This window comes from Scophthalmus maximus, chromosome 22 (assembly GCF_022379125.1).
Source record: "Scophthalmus maximus strain ysfricsl-2021 chromosome 22, ASM2237912v1, whole genome shotgun sequence".
Lineage (NCBI taxonomy): Eukaryota > Metazoa > Chordata > Actinopteri > Pleuronectiformes > Scophthalmidae > Scophthalmus > Scophthalmus maximus.
Window position 1 is genome coordinate 11,637,624 of NC_061536.1, and position 20,196 is coordinate 11,657,819.

Here is a 20,196-nt window from a genome sequence, read left to right on the forward strand (position 1 = left end):
AAATCACATGTGAACTCACATCAAATCATGTGCCAGATGGCAACAGTAAGAGCATTATTAAAAATAAAAAAAATTCCTTAACAGCCTCACTGGCACACTGGCACACTGACTGACTGACTGACTGACTGACTGACTGACTGACTGACTGCAGGGGGCAAGCATTCAATCAAAGTCAGCAGAAACTGCCCTGGAGTCTAAAGACAACAGTGCTTCTCATATTAACACCCAGAAGGTTAATACAGTATCTTTTCTTAACACCACCGAATGGGGCGCGGCCTAGGTTTCTGCGACTGGGATGACAGGTGACGGGGCGATCCAGGGCCTCCACAAGTTCATCTTGCTTTGAAATGAAACTGTGGGGCTGCTGAGAGGACCAACTGGGAGTTAGATCACAGATTGAGAACAAGACTTGACTGCTAAGTTACAAAGACGTCCCCATGGGACGAGAACAGAGACGCATAAAAGAAACCAAAGAAATTTTAAAAAACCTGACAATGACAGAATAGTATCTTAGTCTGCCACTCGGATGAAAAAGTATGTTTCAAGGTCAAGATAAGCAGTCATGGTAAATGAAAACCCTAATGACAGTGGTAATTGCAGGAGCTGCATTGAAAGGGAGATGTCGGAAAACTGAGGTCACTTAAATCTCCAGAGTGAAATCGTATCAAGTGCCTAATGATCTCGTCCTTATAATCCAATGAAGCTTGGGAGCATTTTTAATGGAGGGGTGCCATCATCAGAGCTGTATTCATTGCTTAAGTGTCAGAAATATCCTCCTTGATCTCGCTAACTTGTGTGTATGTGCTTAAAAAGAAACAAGCTTTGAAGGTCACAGGTTCAGATGAAACATGTCTGGGAGAGATGATGTCGCAGTCTTTGATAATGGTGTCAAACACAAAAGGACTGGGAGGGTGGAGGCAGGACGGCAACGAGGAGATGAAAGTAAAAATAAATGAATCAACGTACTGTAGATCTTCAGCCAAAACGTTTTCATGGAGTTGGGGATTTATTATCTTCCAAGTGGTGGAATCATCAGACAGTGTGGTTAAGGGTCAAGACCTTTGTAGATAATTAACTACAGCTTTATTTTTTAATGGCACAAAGAATTTAAAAAGAAGAAGTTACTTAGCAAGTTATGCACTGAAAAAGAGTTCCCTAAATCATATGAAGCGAGCTTGACCAAGCTGGACATTCACAAAGACCTTTTCATGGTGAGTCCCTCAAAGAGAGAACACATGTAACAAAACAAGCAAGAATTCAAAAAGGGATCGAGAAGTGCAGCCTTGAGACCGTATGATTATTTTATCATTAAAATTTTTACAAGGACTTGGCAGCGGTGGCCTAGAACCGTGGTAGTCAGCCAAACCCCGACAAGCCTCTTTCAGATTTCAGACGCAGCAGAACATCTCATCTTGATACCGTTTCTATGGAGGTCTTATATCACTCAATAAATCTTTGGAACGTTGCTCCAAACAGTAAGTCACTCAAATATGTGCTTGACTGATGGGGCATTAGAATTGCAAAACCGAACACCAGGGACGAAAATATTTAATAATCCTTCTTGTGCTCAAAAGTCCAAATTCTGCATGGCCGCATTGTTATTTGTGCAGGTCATCTCCATACGGCTCAAAATGTAAAACCATGCCTGGTGACGAACGCATGAAGACATCCAGGGAATCCACAGAACAAAACAGTGTCAGGAAATATACAGCCAACAAAAAACTGCCTCTTCACCTCGTTTTGTGTGAAGGATGTGTTGGCATCACCATGACGCCCATGCGTTAGCCGACTCTGCTCACTACAAAGTCCAAGAATCATTTGTTTATTTTATTCCCCCATCTAGCAAAAAACGTCTTGACAGAAATGTGGACAATGAGGCCGGGAGCTTCTGAGGATGACAGCGAGTTTCCAGGGTACGACTGAGCCTCGAAATCAAGTGTGTCAGTCAGTCAGTCCGCCCTGTGGTTGGAAAATGCAGATCGGGCCACAGCAGACATGAGGGAGTGTGTGTGGTGGTGGTGGGGGGGGGGGGGGGGGGCATCTGTCATGAGCTTATAAAGTGTGCACTTTTCACACAAACAAGAACACTAGGCGTGGATATGCAAGCTCGCATGGTGCAACAATACTGAAGTGTTTCTTTCTTCGTTTCATTTACTCACGTTACTCGTAAACACAAATGATCCCGCCCCATACAGGATTTAAAGACAAATTCCAATACCTTAATCTAATAATGATATATCACTACTTTGATGTTGGTTGAACGACATCCACAATCACAGTCTGCTGGTAGACAATCGACATAATAGTGGCACTGGTGAAAAACTAGCTGAAGCAGTCATTATTGGCCTTACAAAAATTACATTTATTTTTACCAATTGACAGCTGAACGTTGATATAGATTTTATCTGCAGATAGCTTATACTGGTCATGTATCTGGGAAGAGAAGGAACTAGACATCTTTTTTTTGCCTCTGTAAACTACACCCGACTCTGATCAAGATGCCCCTCCCCTTTTTTTTATTTTATAAGAGCATTTATATTACGTTACTATATTTATCTGTAAAATAGGGTTAAAAAAAGGCCATCTGTAATGAGCTTATTATCTTTCACTTGAATTTGAAAGGGTTGCGTTTTAAAATCGGAAATGTCTTAGGGCCGAAACAAACTGTTTATCTAATGGCCGCAATTTGCGCCGATGCCTGCTGTGGGTTTGCCTGGAGCCAGAATGACTCATGCTATTCTCAAAGCACTCCTTTGACTTTTTATAGCAGCAGGTGAGCCGCAAGCCAACAATGCCCACGGTTTGCCATGAGGGAGACCTGTTCTCAGCGAGCACTGACATTACACATTGTGCCTTCTGTCACTTTGACTGGCACGGAGATGATAGCGGAAGAGCGGTGCTTGGATAATGACACTGAGTTTTACGGTGGAAAAAAAAGGAAAAAAAGCTACCGCAGAGTCCCTGTGACCGCTTTGTTGCCTGTCTACATGAGTAAATAAGAAAAATCCAATGTTAAACCTGTAAAATATGGTTTAAAAAAACAACACAGACTTTGTAGTTGACCACAATATCCCCCTAAAAAATGTTCAGCCAGTTCTGGCATCAGTGACGCGAATAGCTAGAACAAACAAAGACCTATGGCTCGATCCTTGCGGGGGTTAAAACCTCTCACGCTGGGTATTTAACTTCTATAAAACATTTTTAGGGGCTTTTGACTCTCTTGATTAATTTGTTGCAGATGATTAATTTTAAATCTCATTTTCCCCTCTTTTCAGCAGAACTGTCACCTCTGCCTTTGTCAGAGATCCAGAACCGTCATCGGTTTTAGAGGTCAGCGGAGAAGACGCACGCAACAAAGAGAGAGGATGTCAAACTTCAACTTCCATTCAGACTTCCTCAAATGTCAAATTTGTCTCACATTGGTTCTCACTTTCGAGAAGCCATACGTGCCTTAAAATTGGCCGCAAGCTGCTAGAGCGCAAAGGCATGACTACATATTTGCATTCCGCATTTCTGTATTTTCAGTGTGGTCTCACATCAGCCTTTTCCCGTGGTCCAAGCTCCACCAGGTTTAATAGCTGGTGTGGCTTGCACAGACTACCTGCCAGCTGCTCTACTCGATAACCACGATGATGTGACAGCCTCCCGACAGCACTGTCTTTTTGTGCCACTCGCAGCATGACAACCTATTCCAGCTGTCATTTTGTCCTGCTTGACACCACTCCGTTCGTCCATCTGTCATTCCTCATCCTCCGCTTCCGCCCACTCCGCCCTTCAACTACTCCTCCATTCATCTGTGCCCCGCAAACAACAGAAAGCAAGCCCCGGGCACTCGTGTCCTTTCCTTGGCCGTCATCCATCCTGGCGACCTGAAACAAAGCCGTGGTTGCAGACCATAATGCTCCGTAATTTCACACCGGGTGGGCTTGCCAGTGGTTAGGCTGTGAGAATGAAGCCATCCCCTTTTCAATGGGCTGATGAGAATGAACATATACACAAAAACAGTTTGAACAATGGACACACCTGCATTTGGAGAACGTGAGACAGGGTTCTGCCAAAATGGAAGGTGTGATAATCAGGACTCTGAGGAAATTATCTGTATATTATTCTCAATATGGAAAAAGAATTGTGACAAACAAAAAACACGATGCTAGAAATAAAATTCATCCCATTTTTCCTCCATACATTTCTATAAACGTAGACAAATCAGTCATAGAAGAGCATCCAGTTTAGTGTGCTGAACAGCATCCCCTAGTTACAGATGAAGAATACTTTTAATAACTTTCCGACTTAGGAGATATGAATGAAATTTCTTAGCATTTCATAACAGTAAACTGAATATATTTAGATTTTGGACCGTTTGGTCTGACTAAATAATATCCGAATCCGAATTTATTTGAAATCTGAATACGGCGCACATTAGATCAATCTCGTGATGACATTTAACCATTTTCCGTCATTTCATAGATCCAACAATTGACAAAATAAACAGATTAATCACTAATAAAAAATATTCACTGATTTTGACAATCTGCACCACTTAAAAAAAGACTGAGGCTTATTTGCATGATTCCCATTAAATCCTCTTCTGCATTTGGATACCCCCTTATTTCGTAAGAGCTATGAGAAGCCACAGTGTGGCCCCCGGGGACCGGCTTAAGTTGTGAGGTCAGAGCCTCGGTCAAGGGCAACGGCAGAGAAGTTTTAATTCCTTGCAATTCTCTGTTGGTGTAGCAGAAAACCCAAAGCACCGAAGAACAAACTCATTTAATCACCAGATAACGCACACACACACACACACACACATAAAACCAAGAAGATGACACTTCCTCCAGAGTATGTAAAAATATTCTTGCTAGCGAGGACGTTGTGGGGGAAACGGAGCCACATGAACCTTACTAGGAAACGGCAGTAATCAGCTCTGAGATTAGCTTTAGTAATGGATTTAGTTTATCTGCATAGTGATAAGACTGAGAGAGATGCGTTCGGTTGCAACAACTTCTTTTACGACAACCCAAAGACAAAATAACAGCTTCATATGCGTAGCGTACGAGAAATGTGCTTACGGAGATCTCACCATGACACAATGAAATACCACCAATGACGATGGAGCAGAATCTAAATTACAACATCACACGGCGCATTCAAGAGAAGCCAAACTGACAGGCAGCCAATCATCGGAGCAGAGATCCAGCCAATGGGCACAACGACACACAAATAAGCAGGAAAATCTCAATGTTCAACTTTCTCTGGTGACTTCCTATAACACAAAAACCAGCTCACTGAGTAGACAACAGTAAACACCGCGGTGGCGGTTGCCTAACCTTCATTATAACCTCCGCTTTAGGAATGTATTTGATTAAGCCGGTTCTTTGCCGTCTACCTGGGTTCGCTGCTGATGCTTAAACGGGTGGAATTTCCAAGGACTTTCTGCAAAATGTTGCAGGGATTAAATTGTAAAGGAGAGAAGAAAATTGCTCAAGAGTAAGCCGAGTTGAGCTATTTGAAGTGTTCAGTAATGCTTCAGAGATGCTTTAAGTAGCTGATCTTATTAAATTGGCTCTGCTGGAGGTAATCTATCAGCTACAGAAGAAATTCAATTTTAACCTACAGGGCAGAGGCTGACAAGATGATAATAATAGTAAAAATACGAATGGTAAATATCCTCTCTGCATTAAAACATAACCCACATACATTACACGTGTACACGCACACACAAGCAAACAGTCGGGGGAACAATGCAATCCTTCTTGGCTCCACCACCAAAGCCTCCCTCAGATCGGAATGTGAGGCAGGCATTCACTTCTTCTCCTTCCCTTTTTTACGCCTCCTACCATTCCACCGCCATTTCTCTCACTCCTCCTTTCTTCTTCTCTCTGTATGCAGGTGCGCTCGCCCACAGAGCTGCACGCCGACTCCCGTCAGCGAGAGGACAGGGACGTGTGTGCTAAGCACAGATCCTCTCAGACCCGTTATCATTCTGCTCCACTTCCACCCCGACCAACCCAACCTCTGCCTCGCATCCAGAGGGCATCAAGCAACCACCTCAGAGATAATGTGGAGGAGAGCCCATGGTGAAAGGCTGAGCTGATATTCAAGTTAGAGCTGTCAAACGAGTAGCAACCAAGACAAAGTCACATGACTATCGTAACTCTTTATAAAAGCAACTACATCTGGTTTCCCCTTGTGATACGGCCTACTTTAGGCTTGGCTCTGCACATGCATCATCACACCTGTAGGGTCTTTCGTTGTTTTGCCTTTTCTCATATGCTAGAAACACAAATTCTGACTATTTAGCCTCTTTCAAAAACCAACTTAACTAAAAAAAAACACCCTGTAAACTCATATTACTTGTCCAACATGTCTCAGTTCATTGTGAGGTTGGTTTCACCTTGGTGCTGGGGAAAATTCAAAGTGCTACTGATGTGCAGAACAAACAAACTCGGGGGAAAAAGGAGCTGCGTCAATTACAGCCGGCCGTTTGTTGAGCAGACACGTGGCTCCTTCTGTTCTCTCCTGGACGGATGGGTTCTGCGGGCTGAGTGGTCATGGAACAACAATCACATCAAAGCCCCCCGCGACAACGCTGAACAAACAGCTCGACAAAAAGCGGCATCAGCCACACATCTCCGCTCTGCGTGACACATACTGATGTGTGTATGTGTGTGTGTGTGTGTGTGTGTGTGTGTGAGTGTGAGTGTGAGTGTGAGTGATGTTTGTCCAAAGCTTCCTGTAGCATTTTCTGTACACGAGAACATGGGGGGGGGTGAATTTAGTTCTGCTACAGACATCAGTTCCAGTAGCGGACACAGTGTGAGGCGATGCCATTTAGTTATGTCAAGACCTTTTAAGTCGTCACGAAACAACTGAGACCAGCTCAGAAATACACCCTTCAAGGCCAACACCATGTGCACTTTATGAAATATACATTTTAAATGGCACTTTGGAATTCAACCTTGTAACATCTATAGCCAGAAAAAAACGACTTAGACAATGCCTTTATGAGAGAAAGACTTGTTATTTCTCAAACTTCGTCAGCATCAATGCGACCTCTGACATAACATTGTCAAAGACAAATACTAATGATCACAGTAATCGCTCAATTTCAATGTTAGCAACCATAATGATTGGTTTAAGTAATTTGGAAACCGATATTAAGCAAATAACAAATAATTTTGGAGGTGTTGAATATCCGTTTACACTCAAAGAATCCATTTTTTATATTGATACTATGGTACCAATACAAGAGATAGAGTAAATTAGAGTTATACGGAATCTATCAGTGGGCTTGAGAATCATCGGTTGCTTGTGTTGCATTGCTGCCGTGTGTGAAGTCACGGGACAGTCAGGATCACGTTCTTTCGCTTTCAATATGAAGAGATAATAGTTGTAACGCGGAGTGTCCAGAGGACAATATTCTTAAAAACTCGTTAGTGAACGGCTGCCAACACCAGCTACAGGACTGCAGCTCTAAGAAAGGTGGGGCAGAGGACAGACTCAGTGTAATCTGCGATGAATTATAGCCGTGGCTGTGTTGAATGTAATGCGAGCAGCGAGCTATGAGAAACCTCTTCTCGAGAAACTGGCAACAAACATCCTGTGATGCTGTTAATGTGCAGGTTTGCACACAAACACGAAGAGGCAATTCATCATGCTAATAAATCTGGGCTACCGTCAAAGGCGCCTTTGACTCGAGTGGCCTCGAAGCTGCTGACGAGAACCCCCTCGTTGGGTGGTAATTTTTCCAAACACTTTCAGACTGTCTGACGGGCAAATTGGGACCCCCAAAACAAATAACAGGGCATTGCCTACTTCAATTCAGCGAAACTGAATCGACCAGTTCCGTTTCTTTATACTGTATGTTGCCCTTTCTTACGGCCTGGACAGCATCCTAGAGAAGCTTGCAAAGAGCGGAATGCACTAATGTTTGCACAACAAAGAGGAAAACCTCAAAATATAGCGTGTGAATACAGGAGGAGGGAATTCATTAAGATGGCAGAAACCGTTTGAATAATAACCACACCTTTAATATAACTGGCATTGTAAACTTAGGCTTCTGCAGAACGCAATAACAAAAAAACAAATCTGGTACGTGCGCTAATGCTTCTATACCTGTCAGAGGCAGCTCATCCAACAAATGCCCCCAAGTGCCCGAGGTGTAACAGATATGTCGCTCTGCGTCTCTCGCACATGCAGCACACCTCGGGATTCACAGACTCCCCCTGCTACGCTACCGACACTGCGTCCTCCGGGAGGGCCTAGTCTGGGGAACGGCACTCAATCATCGGGGACTCGACGTGGAACCTGCACACTGGGTAGAAACGAGCTCTGCCAAAGGGAGGGAGTGCGGAAAAGGAAGGTGGGGATTGTGTTTGTTTTCTGGTGTCCAGCTAGATGTTGCGATGCGACTTCTGTGCATGAAGGCTTGGAGCAGAGACAAAGGGGTCCGAGCCAACGCAGCCATTGCCTTTGGCAGTGAAGTACGCTGTGAAATGGCTAATTTGAGTTGCCGTGGTAACTCCAATCTGTTAAACAATGACCAGTGTGGGTGAAGGAAACCTGCCTGTTGTGACGGCCGAGGATGTTGAGCGCATTGAAAATGTTTGTCTGCTGCAGGTAACTGGACACCCCATCCATGCTGAATATTTCATACGCTGCTGGACTTATGAGGGGGGGGGGGGTTTAAGCCGGGATCAATCACGACTTATTCTCCATTTTCCCACACTACTGCTCGTGCTAACGCGTTGCTGTGCCAGCAGCTGCTCCTGGGATGACCTAATCTACTTTCAGCTCGATGTTGTGTATTTGTGTGTGAAAGAGACGGGAGAGGGAAAAAAAACTGGGTGTGTGTGTATGTGCACGTGTGAGAGATAACAGGAAACACACAAAGGCTGCAACCCCCACTAATTTTGCTGGCTTTTCAAAAAAAAAAAAAAAAAGAAGAAGAAAAAAAAAAAGAAAAACTGAGCTGGTAACATCACTTGTAGGGCAATTTCATTTTCACAGCACTTAACGACGTTCTGCAGCAAAAGCCACGTTATCGGAGGGGTCGGAAACACCGCGGCGTCCTGTCTGAGCGGGTATCAAAGTGCTGTTTGAGATAGTGGAGGATTGCACAAGACGCCCGTGTTACCGTTGACATTTCAGGTGTCAAATCAGACTTTGTTTGTCTTAGATTTGTGTTTTCAAAAGGAAAATTCTGATCTGGCGCGCCCAGATTGTGCTGCAGAATACCTGAGGAGAGGCAGGCGAAAGAGCGCGCAGACAGGATAAGCTGAAGGAGCAGACATAAAGACAATGTTTTCCTGATAGATTTTGACGTTATTTTCCAGTCGACTAACATCTAAAGCTTCTTTCAGAGTGCCATGCACTGAAGTCTGGTCATTTTCGCCACAGATATGTTCTCGTCTGTGTGAGTGAAGGCGTCTGACTCGGACAATCGCCTGCTTAGTCCGTCATATGTGAAAGGCAAACATCAGCTGTTTTCAGACACGAACCCTGCATAATGTCCATTTTAGTGAACTTGGCTACTAAAAGCCAACAGTATGACACATGCGAAGCGCCCATTTAGATTCTAGACAATGGGCAAAGCACCAGTAGCAGCAGTCGTGATGCTGACAGGCTGAAGGGAACGTACGAGTGTATGAGTGAGTGTGAATGTGTGTGTCTGTCCTTCAATATCCGAGTATACAGCTCATTATTTGCCTAACAGAAATGCTTCTGCTCCGCTCTCTCTACTGTCAAAATGGACTGGATGGTTCCCTGACATAGCCAAGGTGGAAAGAAAGAAATAAAAACTTGACTGCTTCCAAGGAACCCTCACCAACCATACAGCTTCCAGTCTAATTAAGTTTTCCTTCCACAAACCCAATAAACCGGACAAAGAATTTGTATAAAAGCCATCTCAGGGAGCAGAAATGTCCCCCTTGTGCCGAGCAGCGGTAGCAGCAGCTTAACAAATACATCAAAACAGGAATATATATATATATTTGTATTTTCAAACTCTCCACAAGGTAAAAGTCTAGCAGGAAGTCATATCAATATTCTTGGCAGAAACCATTCACTGCAGAGGACTGAGCATTAATTTGGAGTTAGGGTACAGAAAGTGAAATGCATTTTTTTTCTTGCCACGGCACAACTTTAAAATTACAATATGTTGATGAATGAAAAGAGGGGGGGAGAAAAAAACTCACTTGGATTCTAACTAAAGCCTGCAAATATTAGGAAAGCAGAATGAGCACAGCTAGATAAGAGACATGTCATATCAGGGACTCGCTGCAAGATCAGTGCAGCTTGTGGTGTTTGCATATTGCAGAATGGGCTTGTTATTCTTGGTGCTTGTAAATCCAATCTCTTCAAATTGCCAGCTTGTTTAATGCATTGGTTACCTGCAGATAATTTGAGGCTGTGCAGAGGAGGAGAAGAAGAAAAAAACGCTAACACCATCCGAGCATTCACACGACGACGTCACTAATCATGCGCGTCTGGGAGTGATGGCCACTTCCAATCAGCCGCCTGTGTGCCCGCCGCTGCAAAACACGCATTCCTCTTCCTCGCTGTCAAAGAGGTGAGACAGGTTATTGTGCGATAAAGACCCATCTAGTTTCTACAGAATAGAACACATTTGAATAATGTCCCATTGAGTATTCCGTGCAAAAAAACAAAACTGTATCCACTCACTGGGGTCAGGTTTGTGTGTTAATCTCGCACCGTGGCTGACGCAGAATGCCAAAGTGTGTTAACTATTGCAAAAATGTAGGGCAAGCGGTTCTCGGCGAGCTGACGGGGATTACACGCGGGGTCAAAAGATGACTATAGGGAGGCGGGGGCCAGGGGAAGGGGGGGGGATATTGCAAGGCGTAGGAAAAGTCAACGGGCAGATATATTTCTGGCGTGTGCGCTGTGGCTGAATTTCACCATGTTACACATTTTTATGCCGGCGACAGAAGGTTTCGTTCCAGCATGGCTTTGTTTACAGGCTCCAGCAGATGTAGACCACTCATATTAGCTGTGAGGGGCTTTTAAACTCTTGAATATCAAAGAATGCCTTTCATTCTTTCATTTCTGGAGATATTGCAAAAGGAGCTATGTGGAAACTGGCTCCTAATGTGATTGTGAAGTCCAGCAAAAATACCACAGGTGGGATATACTGCAATGGATCAACCTTGGAACCCAGGACCATAATCATGTGTGTGTGTGTTTTTGTGTGTGTGTGTGTGTATATATATATATATATATATATATATATATATATATATATACGAAGGCTGTGAATAAAAGAGCACAATTTCCTAACAAGCGTGTGACACATGATGGGGCTGCTCATCGTGCTCGGTGCTGCTGAGGTTGGACTTTGGTGCAAATTGCGGCCTTAGAGCGGGGTCAAGAAGATCATCGTGAACCATGCGGAAGCGGTAAAAGAACCCCAAACAGCCGTGGCCCATTTTTGACTATAAATGCAATCAAGCCATCACCATAATGGATGCGGTGCATGTCACCCTGCTGCCAGACTGCCCTTGAAGACGAATATATGAATGACTGCATGGGGTCGTGCCGTGTGGTGGAATATCAGGGTTTTTATATATATTTATATATGTTTGTGTGTGTATGTATATATAATAGGAAGCAGTGAGGGGAGTGACAGTGCACCACGGCCAGATGAGCACTCGAGAGCCCACTTGACACAAAGAGGAAGAATAATCCAGCGTTGTGAGAGATGACAGACACACCAGTCAGGATCAGTTGGACTTCCGGGTTACAGACAGCCCTCTGATAGGACGAGCACCGGCTCCGCTTCTCCAACATGCATTTCTCTCCTCGCCATGTATAAATCCACCAATAGTGTGTTACACTGTAGTAACAGCGACAATAAGTCTTGCACCAATCAATCAACCCAACAACCACTCAACTCCCATTGAAAAGAAAGTTTCCCCCTTTTGACTTCTCAGCGAGTGAAACTAGGTAAAGAGAAACGATCCACCTGGTCGCTCACTCTCATTTCTCTCTTTCTACAATCTGAACGACCACAAAGACACACACACACACACACACACACACACACACGTTTAAAGTGAGTGTCCCATTGAGATCAAAGGGGGGGGGGGCATGTCGTTGTTCATTGTGAGGAAAAAAGTGGAGCTAACGAACGTTAACAGCGACCTCTTTAGCACTTTTACACTTCTAAAAGAGTAAAAGGACAATACAGTGAAATTAATATACGTTGTTTAATTTGAAAAAAAAGGGGGGGGGGGGTGGTTAGAAGACGCCGCCGCCCGGGGCGAATTGCACCCCCCACCCCACCGACGAGCAGTTGTTACCGGGGAACCAGGCGGACCCGACGGCGCGTTAGCCAGCTAGCTTACCATGGGTCGAACTCGTGGATGATGCTCTCGAAGCGGATCACGGCGAAGAGTCTGGAGCTGAATCCCGCCAGGCAGGCCAGGAAGAGGATACTGAAGGAGAGCAGGGACTGCCAGCCCGCCGGCTGTGTCAGTCCGCCGGACAGGCCTCCTTTGCCCGTTCCTCCTCCTCCTCCTCCTCCAACCGCGGCGCCGGGTCGGCTGCTCCCGTGCACCGAGCCGCCGGCACCGGCGGACGCTTTGTGCTTGCCGTCGCTGGCTGCGTGGTGCTCCGCCATTTCTCGCGCGCGCTGTCCGGTTCGGGGGGTTTGTTCTCTCGCTCGCGCGTCGCTCTCGTGCCACGCTTTTCCCGCGCCGGCGTAAAAACTCCCTCGCGCCGTTGTACCCGCTCTGCTACGGTTGTCCTGTCCTCGGTGTCCCCGGGTCACATGTGCGAGTCTCTCTCTCTCTCTCTCTCTCTCTCTTTCTCCGTGTGCGTGAGTTTTAAATTCAGGGTCGTTACACCGCGCGGCAGCCGTCACATCCCCGAAACGCACACTCATGCGCCCGCAAACCGTCAATCCGCTCCACGACTGAACGCCGGTGGAAGAAAAAAAAAGGGGGGGGGGGGCGGGGGATGGCGCGATGGGCGGGGCCTTGTTGGGGTTCTTGCGGCCTCTCACAGATCGACAGGTACGAGAAGGCGGGGGTTTTGCGCCGCCGAGCCAATCGGAGCGGTGCACTCACTCGACGGACACGCAAGTTCAACCAATGGACACAAAGTCAGCGTTTGCGGCTGTGACTGTTGCTGATTGAAAAATGGGATCATCCCCCTGTTATATACATATATATAAATATATATATATATATATATATGAAATGTATTCTGCTGCTCACTTGCAATCAAAATCCTTATTACTCGGCTCAAAGTTGACAAGCAATTTGCACTTTTTCATTGAAAATAACAAAGAGGAGATGGTGTGAGAAAGAAGGAAGACAGTTTCCTTGCAGCTAGAAACTACAGGATATATAGTCTGTGAAGATAGATGTTGTCTGAGTGCAATATTTCTGTTGCCCTTGGATGTTCTGGACAGGCTGGTAATAAAGATTGATGTGTTTCATCATTATTATGTCCCCCAGCAAAAACAAGACCACAGCATTTATCATTCGCTTAAACTCAGGATGTACTTTTCACAACTCCCCAAAGCCTTGAAAGCCATTCTTAGAATAAGACTTTTTTCTTTTTCTTTTTTACACATTTCAAATAAATATACTCAAGTTTTGTTTGTTTTTATCGATTGCATATATTCATATTGTGCTCGCACTTTTTCCCTATTACCATGAGACAGAGGCAGGGAGCATTATTGATTTATCTGAGATGTGATTCAGTCCCAAAGGTGGAAGAAAAATAGTCCAGTTCTTCTGCACCGTATCATAGATACAAAACTAATTTTGTCCTGAAGTCACTGTCTCCCTCTCAATTTGTCGCGTAAAATGCTGCTTTATGTAAATCATACCTGCTACACGGTGCTTCATCTCACACCGAGGGGACCCCTGGAGCTTTGTGCAATCAGAGGAGCCTGTTTCGAAACAAACAGTAATGTCGTTTAATGTCTTGCGCAGATATTGTTGTAAAGTCAAATTATGACTTGATACATTTGAATTCAATACCAATTTCGGTGTGTAAACAGATGCTGCAGACTCGGGCAATTACTACTTGTCAGACCTTGGGGTTTTAAACTGAGGGTACTTTTTTTTTCTATTACAATATAAAACAAGTTGTTAATTACATCCACTTTTTATAACGTTGATATGAGAACAGCCCATTTGCTGCTTTTAAAAACCTCACACATTGGCCCAAATTCCCATCCTCATCAACAGTGTTGACCCATAACATCATGGTTTAGAAAAAGAAAAAAAAATGTAAATGAAATACGCATGTGGAAGAATTGGACCGAATTGCTTGAGCCAACTCAGCACAGCTGTGGATCGGGGCTATCTTCTGGAGAGACGAGGAGGAAGATAAGAGGGAGATGAGAATACGGCGTTTCAGAACCGGGGAGATGGAAGGCAGATAATAAAAGGAGAGTAAAAAGGATGATTATGAAAATTGATGGGGGTCATCATGGAGAGTGGATGGAGTGGCAGAAGTGGATAAGACTTTTGAGTTCATAGAGATAGCACAGACACGAGAACCTCGACGAACAGTATCGCAGGCATATGTTGATGTGGAATTGCCCGAAAAGAAATAATGCACACCATCACACACACACAAGAGAACCTAGATACTGATGGATACATCTTAATGTATACAATAGCAAACAAGTACATGTGTTCACATATGCATGCAGTTCCTTGGTCATTTATCAAGGCCTGCTTATGCCTCGATGAGCACGCGACCCCTTTGCCCTTTTCCCTTCTACGTCCAAATTCTGAATGGATGACCTTTGAGACAAATATAAATGCAGGCTGTAAGATTACTTCAGTTGCATCTGTTGTCAAAAGGCCATGCCCAGATGCAAGCCAGCCAAAAGGAATGCTGTTGCCAGGCAGGGCAGCTTTGCTTTTCCTCCGTCTCTGGGGGCCGACTCCGATGTTTGTGTTTGCTTTGTCTTTCTTTTCAGTCTTTTTTTTGAATGTCTCCCAAGACTTGCCGAGTTTATGCTTGGCATTCTTGGGTGTCTACACATCTTTTACTTTGCCAAAGGCCAGCCGTGCAAAAAAAAAAAAAAAGAAGCTTTAAGAAGTCTGGGATGAAACGCTCTTTGCACCTTTCTCTCTGTCATCCTCTCTCTGCTCTGACAGCATGAGCGAGAGGAAGGTGTTATAACTGCTCAGGAAAATTATCATCATTATGTCCATTCTTGCACTTTTTCCTTGAGCTGATGTGAAGAAAAAAAAACAATAATGGTGCAAGCCTTGAAGCTACAAACAGCTACAGCATCTTCTAGCTGCAGTATTGACTGGATTCCGCAATTTGTCACAAGACGGGTAATAATCTCAAATTTCTCAATCGATTGTGCATGGCGTCACGTATGTGGGCCACAATTCCGTCGCCTGTGATGAAAGCAATGTTGTTTTAAAAAGGAAACCTCCGATCCGACACGGATGACACGCGAGGTGCACAGTCGGAGGGAATTGTTTTTTTAGGGCACATACATCCTGCGGTGTTGGGGATGTCTGGGGAGCGGGCACATGGTGTTCCCAGATTCCTCGCGACGTCGCAGCACACAATTGGAGCTGGAGAAAATGTCACAATTGAGAATTATAGGTCTGTATATCATCACTTTTATTCCATCTACAGACAGCAGTACCTGCTGGATCACTTCCCCAGGAGGCAATGTGTGGAAGGCAGAGAAGCACAGCTGATTGGTTGCCAATCCATCAGCGGGAGAACACACCTATGAAGAGTCTTTGATTCATCAGCTTCGACACACAAACCCAGAGACAAACTGAAACACTGATTTACTCGGCGTTGCTGTGCGTCATCTACACGCACAATAAAACAGTTGGGAAATCCATAATACATATATATATATATATATATATATATATATATATATATATATATGTTTTATAACAAAAAAGGATGGCAGAACAGGATGTTTGGTCATCGTGAGAGGAGCAATCTTTGAAGACTCCACAGAGTCTGGCTGCGTGACCCAGTCTGACCGGCGGATGCAGGGGATCACCAACCGCACACGTCACATCGCAACGCCGCAATCACTCACAAACGAGAGCTCTTAAAAAAACATTCAGCAGCACAACGAGGTGAGAAAGTCCAACTGTCGCGAGAAGCTTTTTCATTAACCTGTGGCCGACAGAGAAGTAGCCAGCCTGGTTTTTCTTCCGTTCGCCATCATGATAATCGACCCAGGGGTCAAGTTTCACGTGTCGTTAAAATAACGTATTATTTAGCCTTCAGGTTGGATGCGGTTCCCATGACAACTTGAGTTCAACGTCACCTGGAGGGCAAGTCTCGGTGATAAGTCGAAGGATGGGGGGGGGGGAAACACAGAAACACAAGTATACGACCTGAGTTAAATTCTGTTTGATGATGTCGGGGCTCTCACCGAGTGCACCCAGGTTACCTGTGTGGCCCCATCAGTGACACACCATTTCACACTGAGCAGGGCTCATTCCTCCGACAGCCAATGGGGCACAGAGAGACAGTTAAATCTTTTCAGGCCCGGGCAACACATTTAGAAGGGAATTCTGCACACACACACAACATCTTAATGTCGACTTTGATGGAGGGTGTGCCGCTGCGGGATTAGCTTCGGGGGGGGGGGGGGGGGGTTCATTTTGTGTGACAGGACTGTTAATCTCGATTCCACTGTGATTATCTCCAGCACTTCATTACTTGACTATTCAGCCCAGACTCTCCTACTTGTTGTGAAAAAATGAGGGAAAAATTGCCATGAGCTCCTGTACACTGTAACAGAGTATGGTGCCATATATCATCCTGGAAATCAGAGTGGTGCCGCTCAATTCATAATGCTGCATCTGCCACAGGATGCTGCTGCATTCGTGGCATTCAGCTGTCATTTTCCAAAAGCATGTGAAAAGTTATTTCTCTGTCAAAGGGAACCGCTTTGATTGACAGTATCCTTTTTTGTTTGGTTACAAAAAACGCTTTCATCTACCACATCTCCACACCGGGAACAAAGCAAATTAATGAAATAATATTGTCACTGAAAGCTCCCGCTTTTGACGACGTGTCACTGTTGTATGATAAAAGTGGGATCTGTGCATCTTCATCTTACCAGAAATCATGATTTCATTACAAAAACAGAATCTATTGTTTTCATTTTCAATCGGGCTTTTGATCACAGTCATTGCGCCATGAAGAATGTAATAATGGAATTAGACATAATTCCTATCGTCTTTTTTTTCTTTCTGACTCCCCAAAAACATACCAGCGTCGAAAATTGTCTGTAGACTTTCACAGTTCCCCGCACTCATGGAGATTGATTCTGACCCGTCGACACAGCAGCTCACAGTGGAGGGTTGTTTCTTCAAATCCTACTGGCATGCCGTACGAAAACTTCACGAGAAAGTTTCAAATCGACGGAGCGAGTGAAAGAGAGAGATGGGGGTGGAAACCAAGGAGGAGTGAGGTTCTGACCTGCGATCAACACAGATATCAACTGTCTGCAGGCACAATGTTAGACTGAAAAGTTGGCCTGTATTTCCACCTCTTCGGAGCAACGGCGGCCTCGCAGACATCTCTCTGCGCTGCGTCGCGGCGCGAGCAGCCTCTGCGCGATGTCTCTGGAGGTGACGTCTGTGAGAAATGTGTTGGGAAAACGGCTGAGCCTGGTCTGACAATAGGACCCCAGGGGGATAGGGCCCACACACACACACACACACACACACACACACACACACAAAAGTATGGCTCACGTGTTGACAATTGAAGCATGCCTCCCTATTACCCAGCTGCCTCGGCTTTGACAAATGGCCGCTCCGGCGGATTAATGTGATATTGCTTCAATCACAGGCCCCGAAAGTCAGAAATTATGGCAGCAGCATTCGAAACAACAGGAGCGGACACGAGCTCCCTCTCATTGACATTATTCGTGTGTGCATACGAAGCACGTGTCCAATTCATCCTGACACCATGCCTGCATGGAGACCACGATCACATGAGCATTGAGCTGAAATTCTATTGCTTTTCTTTTCTAAGTAAGAAGGATTTTATGGTATTTTCTGTGTCGTACAATGTGTTCTTGATGCTTGTACCTTTTTTTGTTTTGTTGCCCTTTCGCTGGCTAATGTGCAAATCCGCCAAATTAAAGGCCAACGCTGGAGTATTTTCTGACTGAGCAGCACTCTGAAAAAAGAAAAAGAGGCAGCTCAATACCGAGTGGCCCCTCGGTCAGGAGGACTATGCATCTCTGCGCTTGGCCTGTGTCCGATCGATTCTCCTCCTCGTCGCCCTCGATCGGTCGTCTGACAGAACACAACTCACGCCTCCCAAATAAAGTTAAACTCAGCCGGCCTCCCCGACGAGTGCGGGGAGAGGCGGGCCGCGGCGCAGGGAGGGGGTGAGAGGGTCCGCAGGATGACACGCGGGGAGGAGGGTGGGAGAGGGGAGCAGCCTCATGCAGGTGATTAGTGATAGGCAGAGAATAACTCACCACGATGATGCACTATGAAAATAAAATACATTCAAAAATAGCACCTTACACACACATTTTTTTTTTCTATTCTTATGAAGGCGTGCCGAGGCTTAAAAGGCGTAAAGAAGTAAGAATAACTCTGCGTTGTTTTATGAGTACAGTTCAAAAGTTCAACCTTTTTAAATAAATGTTCATTTCATTTCTTACCCAGTGTTTCATTAGATGGTCAACGCCACTCTTCCTACCTTTCAATGTGCAACCAGACCGTTGTAAGCTTAGCTCAGCATAACGAATGGAAGAAGGTCATGTGTCGGTCAACATCAAGTTGCAACGCACCGTGACGTCACCGAGGAGTTTGTGAACTGCAGCTGCTTCAATCATTTCTTCTTTTTTGCTTTTTTTCTGGTGTTGACAGAAGGGATGTTGTCCTTCCCCCTGTTGTCCGTCACACTGGTTGTTTCCTCGGCAAACTAGACGACGACATCGGAGCTGTGCTGAAGTGAACGGGGAGAACAAGAGTGGGCCGAGGACGCGTCCCTGCGGTGTGCCCGTGTCGATGATGAACGAGGAGGAGGGGAGGCTGCAGCCACACCTGGGAGATGGAGGTTCCTAGTGAGAGAACGTTAACTGCCATGGGACAGCAATCACTTAATTAACGCTAAATAGACAAAGTAATACGGGACATGGATTCAAAGGATATATACTGAGCCAAATCAGAGCCAAATAGTTATTAACGGCACAGATTCAACTAGAGGATGATTGATGCAGCAAATGAAGTGGACTGGCATCGTCCTTGTCGGCTCAAATGATCGCATCATTCCAGCTTTTGTCGGAGGGGAAATTGCAATACAACTGTCGAGCACCGGTGTTGTTTAACGTAAGCGCACGTTGAATCTGGAGGCGTCCGCCAAGAACAACAACGACTTCTTCCATTTCTCACACAGCTGCGTTTGCCCTTGATGGGCTGTTCTTTTTTTCTCCCTTTCCCATCAGGCTCTCTGAGCCGAGAGAAATATGACACAGCGGCTCATCCAGGCATAGGGAAATTAAAGTAATATTGGAACTATCGAGTTCAGTGGCGCCACGAGACAAAGACATCACAGAGGGCCGCAGGGGTAATGGCTCCCGGCACACCTGCAGTCTGGTCCGTCCGTCTCTGGGCCCCATGCGCCCGCTGCGACCACATCATCCGCCGGACGATTGCTGCATGCAATTGTGACAGTTTTCTCCGAATATGTCGACCCCTGCTGATGTGCTGCTTTGTGATGTGTCAACTGAACGTCTGATTCAAATGGGTGTTTGGAATACAAAAAACTGAATACAAAAAATCTCCCGGGGCCTGATCGCGTTGGACGAGTGTGCCGACTGAGCAGCTGATAATGGGGGTTCAACCGGTGCCTGGTGGAGGGGCTGAACACCCGGTGGCCTCGGGCGTCCACCTTCTGATGCGGGGTGACGGGTGACTGGTGGAAAGTGCTGCGAGAAGCGGAGAGAGGGTTCTCGTCAAGTCACGCGAAGCTGTCTCAACGCAATTAGAGTCCACCAGGACCCAAAATGACTCCGGTGTTTCTGTGATTGGTTCGCGGCCACCGGGTGCGAGTCTCGGCAATGGAAAGGCCCGTCACATCTTGGGCTTATAGCCCCCTTTCGTTTTCACAGTGCAAGCGCCTCCACTTCTGTAACCCTCAAAGAATGAACGTTACGCCAGTGGAAATTGCGCCACAGCACTGACA

At 45.5% G+C, this 20,196-nt stretch overlaps 1 protein-coding gene across 1 annotated transcript in view; it reads right to left on the bottom strand.

Annotated features, from left to right (window-relative positions):
• LOC118292442 (dolichyl-diphosphooligosaccharide--protein glycosyltransferase subunit STT3B-like) overlaps positions 1–12,950 on the bottom strand; it is a 63,697-nt gene extending 50,747 nt beyond the window's left edge. Inside the window, exon 1 of the mRNA XM_035621382.2 lies at positions 12,363–12,950. Within this exon, the coding sequence (XP_035477275.2) occupies positions 12,363–12,901 (539 nt within the window). The 5' untranslated portion in view covers positions 12,902–12,950. The remainder of the gene's footprint in view (positions 1–12,362) is intronic.
• Between the last annotated feature and the right edge of the window lie 7,246 nt (positions 12,951–20,196).